The sequence below is a fragment of the Astatotilapia calliptera genome, chromosome 4 (genome assembly GCF_900246225.1).
Source record: "Astatotilapia calliptera chromosome 4, fAstCal1.2, whole genome shotgun sequence".
Taxonomy (NCBI): Eukaryota; Metazoa; Chordata; class Actinopteri; order Cichliformes; family Cichlidae; genus Astatotilapia; species Astatotilapia calliptera.
In genome coordinates this window covers 16173867-16183818 of record NC_039305.1, presented here as the reverse complement: position 1 = coordinate 16183818, position 9952 = coordinate 16173867, and the positions used below count along the sequence as shown (strand labels likewise).

Here is a 9952-nt window from a genome sequence, read left to right as displayed (position 1 = left end):
CTGTTTTATTCATTGATCATGAGCTCATTGCACTTCTCAACACTTCATCAGACACAGTTATGAGCTGACCACAACATCTGTGCAAACTGTTTAAAAGAGTGTGTAAAAAAACAAACCCATCTGTGGATTGATTGTGTAAATAATGAAATGTTGATTTATCTGTTACAAAAAAACATTCTTCTGAATAACATTATTTATGTTATTTATTTTAAAATGGCAAAATGAGCACATGAGAGCGACGGAGACGTGTAGACATATTTGATTTATTTAAAGCTCAGCAATCCGGAGTCTCAGTTGTTTCTAGATTTCATCCACTCTCCAACCGAAAAAAAAGAAAGGAAATAAAGTAAAATATCTACGGCAAACATCTCCAGCTGCAAGAAAAAAGATCACTGCACTGCGATCCTGAATCAGAAAGAAAAGAACTGCCTCGTGCAGGATCCAACAGACAGGAGTAAACACAAAACAGATGATTTCACAATGCTGTAAGTGATAAAACGTCGTATATATGTACACTCCTATTCAGTAAAACAAACTGGCAATAATAAATGGCTGTGCACCCTCCTGCCTCAGTTCATAGGGCAATTGTCACAGAGAGGCAGCAAAATGAACAACAGTTAATGCAGGGAGAGGCACAAAAAGAGAGCAGCAACTCAACCCCTCCTTATTCTCCCAGGACTGAGGGCATTGATGGAAGAGAGACAAAGGCCGGCCCTCTCTGAGCTGCAGTGCAGGAGGCCCTGCTGGTTAACTCTATTCTCCTCCTCCAAATTAGTTTTTATCACCAGCATTTCAGCGGCTTTTCGCTGCTGGTGCCACCTTGGTGGAACGTGACAGCAAGGATCTGAAGTGCGCCAGTGCAGAGGTGGTTAGACTTCTCAGCTCAGTATTGCTAAGATGACTCGCGCACACACACCCCTCCTCAGTCTAAAGGAAAGTCGCAGGAATTCTGGCGTGCCGTTCGGGCATTGTGGTAGACAGACAGGAAGTCTTTGTATCGCGGGGCACACCCTAACCAAGCTTCCCCAAAGTGTTCCGACCCAGTGAAAAGAAACTCTCCGTCTCCGGGCTTGACGTGGCACTGCAGGAGTGTGTGGATGTGTCCACGCCAGGACTGACATGACACCAGTGGATCCAGATGTTGCTCAAACACTCCACTGCGCTGCCAGTACACCCTCGGCGCTGATACCTCCACTGAGGACATTTGACGCCGAGAGTCATGGGTGACCTTTTTGATGTAGCCTCGAACAACTTAAAAAGACAGGAAAGCAGAACCACGTGTTTACGCCGCATCCAGTGGATGTTTCAGATAAAGTGGTCACTTAATTAGGGGAAAAAGCTGGCTTGATGGGGGCTAAACAAAGGTTAAGTGTAACAAGACAGAGGACTATTTTTGAACTGGGACATATGAAGAACTACTCAAGCAGAGTTTAGTCTCCCTTTAAAATGAACAAACAAAAGCACAGACAAAAAATGTCACAGCCTCACTCAGCAGATCATCAACATCTGTTTGAGTTTGTCTGCACTGCTGTTGTCCCATTATGCAGCCTAACATGAGATGGGTTTTGAAGTGTTGCCAGGTGGAGAGTGCATTCAGCTGTAATTCAATTAAATTTTGTTTATATAGAGCCAAATCACAACAACAACAGTCACATAAAGGCATTTTATATTGTAAGATAATGACCCTATAATAATAGAGAGAAAAAGCTCAGCAATTCCCTAGAAAGCATTGGTGACAATAGGAAGGAAAAACTCCCTTTTAACAGGAAGAAACCTCCAGCAGAACCAGGTTCAGGGAAAGGCAGCCATCTGCCTCGACCAGTTCAGGATGAGGGAGTCAGGAGAAAGGAGATCCTTTAGACAGTGGTGTGATGTACAAGATTATATTTCAAGGAAAATCTTACTGTTGCTGAGTCATTAAGATAAATTCAATGATGCAGCTGCAGGAAAAGCCAGAGGGAACAAGAACAATAGCAAGAGACGTGTCATCTTGTCATCTCGCTGAGTAAGATACCCACCAAAGTCGCTGCTGCAGATAGCCATGAGAAGTTCTGTGTCATTGCAGGGTCGACAGGATGCTGTGGGTGGAGAAAATCATTTCACAAAATTAGAAATGTGCTCTTTGCTGGGCAGCTTTGTGACTATCGAGTCATCTGCATCGAGTAATCTTCCGCTTGTTCTGCTATGTTGTTTCTCGCCTTACCCACTTCTCTCTGTCAATCACGTCCTCGCTCGGCCTGCTTAGCTCTCTTTTCTCTCCTAACCGTCATGATTCAAAGCTCTATAGCTGACAGTGACTGACAGAAAGGTGTCACTTCTCCTCGCCAACACTTCACTGACCTAAAATCTGACCCACATACCGGCTCCATTCATCCCCCTTCTCACATCACACACTGAAGAAACCATGGCTTGGCCAGAGGAATGCTGCTTCTAGCCTCTGCCCATCGCACCACCAGATCAAAAACCCACGCTAGTCTCGACCCCACGTTTGACTCCTTTTGTATCTGCCTAATTGACTGACCCCGTGCCAATGCAGGAGCCTGCAGGAGTCAAACACTCCACCAGACTGGCAATACGGAAAAGATAAACCTGCAGCTGTCTATTATCGGCACAGAATGACATCACCACACTGAAACCAGCCTGCACACATGGATAAATGCTAATAAACAGACAAGCACAATGATAAGGCATTTGTGGAATCTGCAAAGTATTTGCAGTCTCAATTCAGGCCCTTGGCCCGGTGCCCTCCAGCCACTATGCAGTCTGCTCGGTCCCATCTGCTTTGTCCCTTGATGGAAACCAGACAACTAGACTGACCAGCAGCTGCATGCTGCAGTCCACAAGGCAAGACTATAATTCAATAACCACTTTTTTTTTTCAAATTGGGAATTATGACTGGTAGGCAAGTCTCCCTCGAAGATCCAAATCTGCCTTTTAAAGTCACTATAGCAGTACATACCTCTGAAACCATGAGAAATATATATATATATATATATATATATATATATATATATATATATATATATATATATATATATATACGTATATATATATGTATATATATGTATATATATATACGTGCAAACGTGACTTTAAAGCAGAGCCTTTACATTAATACTGCGATATTGACTGAAATGATTTTGCTTTAGCAAATAAGAAATATTAATACGTTCATAATGGTGCTTTATCGGGACCTAAAGCCAAATTTTGATTTAGGTTCAATGTCCTCGAACCAAAAGATTACTACTCACTCTCCAGCCCGCTGGGGCCGAGGTTTGGCGCAGCACTCCTGTTGGTGAGCAGCTCGTATTTGAAGCCCACCGTGCGTCTGTTCCGCTGTCCATCACTCTGAGGGCTGGCCTGGAGGTAGATTACGGGCTTGTGAGGTCCGTCTGCCCGGAAGCAGAACACCTGATACTCCGGCCGCCCGCTGTCCGTCACCAGCAGCTCCAGCTGCCCGGCACGCTCAATGAACACGCTGGCTCCGCCGAAGGAGGGAGACGGTTTGATGCAGATGGAGGTGTGCCGGGCGGAGGACAGATTGGGCTCGAGGACCACTCTGAGGGCCTGACCCGGGTAGACCCACCTCACCGAGCCCTTTGTACAGCGTAATCGCACCTGGAGTACAATCCTGGAATCCACGCCAGCTGCAAAACCGCTGGATTCGGGGGGGAAATGCCAAATCAAATACTGCATGGATGTCATCACTACTAATAAAAACTAAATGGTTCGATCCTTAATAAATTATTCAACCATATTAATCTAACAAAAAACTCAAATGGACCAGATTCCAACTTATTTGTTTATCCCTTCTGCATTAAATTTAAAAAGTCTGTTCATAAATTCCGACCATCAGATCCGCAGATTTAAATATGAATTATTCATTAATGTTCTTTCATCTACCAAGCCTCCTGTTTTAATCCTCTTAACGGATTGTAAATGTTCTACAAAGCGAACGGTTTGAAAAAATATAAGTTACATAAGAAAAGTATCAAAGCTTCTCCCCAATCTTTACCCGAGGAGCAACATTGCACTCAGTATTTTCAAAAAATCGTTTAAAGAAAAGAAAAATCCCATCTGAAATCAGAGTTCTTACCTTCCAGTCCAGTTACACAAATCAGCTGCACAGCGGAGAGCCAGAAAACACGTCAAAATAATCAGATTTGGCAACATCTCACCCACACAAAGATAAAAAACCCCAGAGAGGCTGGTAGCAGTGCATGGCTGGAGAGTTTGTCAGTGAATAAACAGAGTGAGGGCTTTCTGCTGCTGCTCTCTGGGGACTGGGGCGGGGGGGGGCATCGCTCCTGTGCTCTCTCTCTCTTTCTCTCCCTCTTTCTCTCTCGCTACACAGCAGTTAGCACACTCTCCCCTCTCTTTGTCAACCTCTAATTAGGAGCGATCCAGTTGTTGGGTACTGCCGGCCAGCTCTTTGTCTTTGCTCTATAAAGACACAATCGGTTTGAAGGCCCTCAGCCATCTGTTAACATCTTTGCGCTTTTCTGCACTGTAATTCATTCACTCCCGAAGTGTTCAGGGTGTATTATTAAGTTTTACTGGAGTTCTTAAGTTGTATTTTGTATCTGATTCATTCAACTTTCAAAAATGTCGCTTGCCATAAAATTGCTTTCATTTTCAAAAAAAAGTTACAGTTCCTGGGAGGGGAAAAACGTCTGATTTCAAATCCCCGACTGCGTTAAGAGAAGCCTGATCTCTGTATAGACATTCTTTTAGAGGCAGGCCATCTACAAACAGAAAGAGCAGGCAAAGGAGGAGGGAAACATGCATCCGAACTTGAGCTTCATCTAGTGGCGGGATGATGCACCGCAAGGTCTCCCCACATCTGGAAGGCAAAGTAAAGCCTGCTGCGGGCTTCTTCTGCAAAAGAGAGCGAGTGCAGGAGCAGGCTGCTCCCCTCCTGCCACTAATTCTGCAGCTGGGTACAGAGTGGAGTGAGTCACTGAGTTGTCATCAAAAATTCATCCACTGAGGAGCTCTTCTGAATTTTTAACCTGCGGGGTCTTTGTGTTTAAGTAGGTTGGCATCCCTTTAAAGTCCCGCTGGTAGCGACATCTCGTGGACGTGTGCGGAACGTAACAGTAACGTAACTGATCCGAGAGCTGGCGCTTCGTGTTTGTCGAAAACGCCCTGACAGGAGGGGATTTTGACAATGAGTAGAAGCAGTCACGGGGACAGTCCCCCCCATCAGATGTCGCCTCAGCTGCTTGTAAGCCGCAAATATGGAGGAATCAAATCATACCCGACATTACAAGTGTGAAAATAGGCTTGGTAGTTTTTAGTCCCTGTTTACTATACGCCTTTTTAAAATCGTGAAGTTCTTTTTCTGTTATTTTAAATACGATTATAGAAGTGTTCGCCGCACTTCCGTTTCCCATTTAAATATGACCTTGTTTGCAGCTTCAGTTCAACATTAGAAAACGTTAAAGAGGTTAAAAATAAACAAACAAATTTAAAAAAAGAAAAGAAAAGCAAGAGTCAATTTCCAGGATCGGCTCACAGAGAGACAAAGCTAACAAAAAAAAACAAAAACAAAAACAAAAATGAATGGAGGCTTTGTGTGTGAAGCGTGACCTCTTACAGTGTAGACTGGATCCGGAGGCCAAACGAACCAAGGTGCTGCATATCATTAATAATAATATAAAAACTACAATATCTACACGATCAATCCATCGCTTTAAATTCGTGCATTTTGTATTTTTTTTATTTAACTTTTAATGAAATGTATTCATCGCTCATGTGCATTCGGGGCACGGGGTCACGGTGTCTGTGGTCATGTCTGCAGGCTTTATGTCCAAACCACAAATCACTCAAACTAATTACAGATGTGTGTCATTTACTGCGTTTATTTCTTTATTTATTTGACTAAATAAATTCAAACTGTTAACGCTAACACTCAATGCCTGACTGACAGTGGCGTTAAGGCCTCTCTGTGTCCATAACGTAAACGCGATCTCATCTACTGAGATAATTAATTACAAAAAAGAAAGAAACAGATTCAAAGATTATAACTTTGATTTTTTTTTTAATTTATTTTTTTTTCGGTCTTAGGTTTTAAAGCTCCACAGTTCATTTTTTACTCTCGAGTTAAAACCCTTTTCTATTTTTTTTTCTATTGAATTAAATGTAAAAACTAATGATGAAGTTCATGATTTCTTCGGCGTGACCTCAGGCCTTCACAGTATGAAGTGAAGTTCTTGGGAACGTAAGCTCCACCGTTTGGCTGCCTTGACAAAATTTCCAATCAAAATGTTTATTTTTAAACGATAAAAAGATTTTATCTGCTAACAACATTTTCCATGCCCACACAGGTCAGTGCTTACAAAGACTTTGTCAGCTTTCACATGTTTAAATAAGCGTTTTAAGGTCAGGACTTGACGCAAAATATAAAGTCGCGATAAACAATTTTCTGGAGACACTTCTAAATATGAATCTGTGCATTTCCTCTTTGTCAGGAATGATAAAACATTACACATTATATTTACATTATTTTTGGATAATAATACACTCCCACGAATTAATATGAGCAAATTAATAAAAAAAAACCCAATTACAATAACCTCTGATCTTAATTAAAATCGCGGTGTTTTGTTGAACGCAGGATGGTGCAAACCTAAAGCTAGAAATTGGGCTGAATCACGTACAAAACTTCATCACAATTCAACCAAAACCACCTGTCAGCCAGCGAGAAATCGTATTTGGCATCGCTGTCAAAGAATGTTCCAACAGAATGAATTTTAGCCAGCAAAGATTGTTCCACAAAGATCGCGATCAGATAACTCTACAGAAACTCTGCAAGTATAAACAAACAGTGCAAAAAGAAATAGTGAGAGCGGACAGTCAAAGAGCAACAACAGCAACAACAACACTCCTTAAACTTCAGTTTGATTTTAATTTCATCAGCAGCGTATTAAATATCGGTATGTACACGTTTGAAAGTTACATAGAAAAAATATAGTATTACAGTAGGCCTGTTTGTTAGTAGCTTGTTACACAGTTACCTCCTTGGCAGGTATTGGCCTCCTCTGAACTACATGAAATACTCATCTTTTATCTTTGAAGAAGCCTTTGTCCGTGCTGCTCTCTCTGACGGTGACTGTCAGGAAGTTCAAGGTGACATCGGTTACGGTCACAGTGTCCAGGTGAGCGAAACAGGGGGTCCAGGATGAGGCTGGATGCTCGGAGGATTCGTGGATGGAATCGGTGTGTGAAGGTGAAGCTTGTTCCCGGGGCAGAGAGTTCTCGTTCGCTGCAGGCCGCTTCATGCTCAAACAGTGAGTCATGTGCCTCCCCTGCTCGCTTTTGCGCAAATCCGAAGCTAATGCGCACGGGTAAGAGAAGCCCGCGCCCCCCAAATGTCTCTGCTCGCTGTGGGATTTGGGTGTTATCGTGGTTTCCTCCTGAAACCTCTTGGTCAACTGCATGAGGCAGTGATCTGACGTCTCCCCGTGATGATGCGGGCGTCGGCTGTGGTGAGACGTGGGCTCATTCGTTAACTTGCTACGTTTGGCGTCTGGCTCTGCTGAGCTGCTGCCGTCGTCTTTATCATAATGCATGTGCATTTTGGGTTTGCGTCCTCTCTTTTTGGGGAACTGCTGAGCAGCTGCTGGAGTTGTTCTGGGTCTTCTCTCCAACTCTGGTGGGCGAATGTGGACACTTTCCCCTCTGTTGACCGCGCTGGGCGGGAAGATTGTGGGAACCACGGTGCGCAAACCCTCCCTGGCCCTCGGTGTTATGATAGGCTCGGGGATGGGATAGGAAACCTGGATCCCTCTGGGAGCCTCTCTTCTAAATTCATACGTCTTTTCTTTGGCTTTGGCTTTGGCCTGAGGAAGCAAAAAAAAAAGAGAAGAAAAAAAAAACCCAATTACATTTATGACGAAAAGTTTCCCAGAATTGAAAATTTTAAGTCTCTTGAGCAAATGTAAAGTTTTAGAGGCCTTGACCTAAAGTTTCTGTGATTTAAAGGGAATGAAAGGCTGTAAGAATGAAAATACTGTTAATATTCACATGTAAAGTCATGTAAAGTTCTTTGTCCAACATTACATGACCAGAAACCTTTGAGAAAAGAGATCTTTGGAGACATTTTTTCAAACTTACAATTGTTTTCAAAAAACTGAAACCACAACACAGTGGCATCAAAGTTTATAGGAGTGCACACATCACTGAAATGATTCAGCCTGTGTACACATGAAGCCACGCCTCGGAAAGACAAGCGAATAAAACGGAATACCCAGAAATAAATACAAACACTCACCTTTAAAAGAAATGTCTCAGGCTTGGGTCCCCTCTTTTTCGGCCCGAACATCTCCCTTTCTCGCTCCCTGAAGAATTTTTATAAATCGTTAAAAGAGTCCGCACGACACAATAAACAATTATTTTTCATTAAGTCAATGATTAAATTGGAACATCTCATTTTACTGGACTATGGGCTGAAATTTAACCAGCTTCCATCAGCTTTCACTTGTAAGCTAAATACAAATCGAATAAAGCGAAATATATATGCATCTGTTTGGGATTTATTTATTTATTTTAAATGGGCGACATCACATCTTGCAGCTACTTAAAGTGGCTCTGCTGACACTTTCCTGTCAGGAATGGGGATGTGGGGCTCATAGATTTAAACCCAGACTAAATGTTTTATTTAAAGTGACACTTTTGCAAAATGCGCGGTGCCAACTCGATTCTGCAGGGAGAGGGAGAGAGAGGCCTACTTGTTTCACTGTCAAACCCTCACCTCTCTTCGAAGGCAGAGAAGAGACGTGCATCCAGAATGTTTTCCTCCGGCTCCCAAGTGCTGTACCTACGTCACAACAACCGAGAGGAGAGGTGTTTGGCGACACACAGACACACACTGAGAAACGCTCATTTGTCAATGCGCAAAAACACGCGCTCCTGACACTTTTATCAAAGCAATCTCGCTTTGCTCGCTCTGCAATTACAGACTACGTAGCAGGACAGTGACGCATGGTGAACTCAGCCATTGCTAAAGCTAGTGTAGACTTCAACACATCTCAGCGGGCTGAAAGCGAGATGTGTTCAAACACCTGCCAGGTGCACACGAGCCAGCAGGCGCACGGCACACGGCACCGCCGTACACCGAGTGCGTGAAATGCATTTTATTTTATTTTTAAAACAAACCACACATCCACAAAGCTGAGTAACGCCACACTGTGTGATGGTGCAGTTGTGCAAGCGGCCAGGATGGAGCGCTGTCCTTCACAGCTTCGGTTATTATACTCACTTCTGAGACCAACCCTTCCATTTCACGAGATATTCCCAACGACCCTGCAAAAACAGACCCACAACAGAGTCAGGTTATCAAATGTCTACGTGTCGACACTGCAAACGCACATGTTTGCGTTAGAGACTCAGAGACACAGCCTGCGGGTGGAGGAAAAAAAACAGCGAATACCCGTCTGATTCGCCGTTTAATGATGGACTCGGCTGCGAAGACGCTCTCACCGACAGCCGAGAGCTCCATGGTTCACCATGCACCTCGTTTATTTCTGTGTTTTTTATTATTTTTGGCTTCCCCTCGTCCTCTTCGGGTTGTTTAATTCCGCACATCCCATAATACGCACAACAGGACGTCATCACGTCTTTTTCTGTTGCCAGGCGCCGCGGTCGGTAGGACGGATCGTGGCGGAGCGCATTGGCTCAGTTGTTGCTACGTGCTCCGGATTTCTGAGTGAATGGGGCGGAGTCTTGTGCTGTGGCTGCTGTACAGGAATGTCTGGCACAGTGGACTAAGCAAAGTCAGAGGGTCTCGGAGCGGGTCTACTGACCCCCCCAGAGGTCCATGAGGGGGTACAAAGAGCCCTCCCCTACACGGCGAGAAGAAAACGCTGAATTCCACTAGAATAAAAAAGAAACGCGAACAAAGATGGAAGACTAACTCCTTTATTTAATGAAAGATTGTATACTTAAAAAG

The 9952-nt window shown here is 43.6% G+C and overlaps 2 protein-coding genes across 2 annotated transcripts; both read right to left on the bottom strand.

Moving 5' to 3' along the window:
- Positions 1-257: 257 nt before the first annotated feature.
- Positions 258-4308, bottom strand: LOC113020846 (meteorin-like protein). The gene is made up of 4 exons (XM_026165112.1): positions 4097-4308; positions 3252-3658; positions 2019-2078; positions 258-1251 (listed from the first exon to the last, which is right to left on the bottom strand). Exons 1-4 carry the CDS (start codon positions 4171-4173, stop codon positions 923-925), a joined length of 873 nt encoding a protein of 290 aa, XP_026020897.1. The 5' UTR covers positions 4174-4308; the 3' UTR covers positions 258-922.
- A 2582-nt stretch (positions 4309-6890) lies between these two features.
- On the bottom strand, positions 6891-9686 carry cbx8a (chromobox homolog 8a (Pc class homolog, Drosophila)). The gene is made up of 5 exons (XM_026165110.1): positions 9434-9686; positions 9263-9306; positions 8756-8821; positions 8276-8342; positions 6891-7844 (listed from the first exon to the last, which is right to left on the bottom strand). Exons 1-5 carry the CDS (start codon positions 9500-9502, stop codon positions 7062-7064), a joined length of 1029 nt encoding a protein of 342 aa, XP_026020895.1. The 5' UTR covers positions 9503-9686; the 3' UTR covers positions 6891-7061.
- Positions 9687-9952: the final 266 nt, after the last annotated feature.

Bases quoted from the DNA above. Each gene is read 5' to 3' on its own strand.
- cbx8a (XM_026165110.1), bottom strand. From the start codon at position 9,502: ATGGAGCTCTCGGCTGTCGGTGAGAGCGTCTTCGCAGCCGAGTCCATC. The intron at 9,307-9,433 runs GTATTCGCTGTT...CTGTTTTTGCAG, and splicing joins TTAAACGGCGAATCAGACGG to GGTCGTTGGGAATATCTCGT. The intron at 8,822-9,262 runs GTGAGTATAATA...GTTGTGACGTAG, and splicing joins TGGAAGGGTTGGTCTCAGAA to GTACAGCACTTGGGAGCCGG.
- LOC113020846 (XM_026165112.1), bottom strand. From the start codon at position 4,173: ATGTTGCCAAATCTGATTATTTTGACGTGTTTTCTGGCTCTCCGCTGT. The intron at 3,659-4,096 runs GTAAGAACTCTG...CCCCGAATCCAG, and splicing joins TTGTGTAACTGGACTGGAAG to CGGTTTTGCAGCTGGCGTGG. The intron at 2,079-3,251 runs GTGAGTAGTAAT...CTCCACCCACAG, and splicing joins CGGCCCCAGCGGGCTGGAGA to CATCCTGTCGACCCTGCAAT.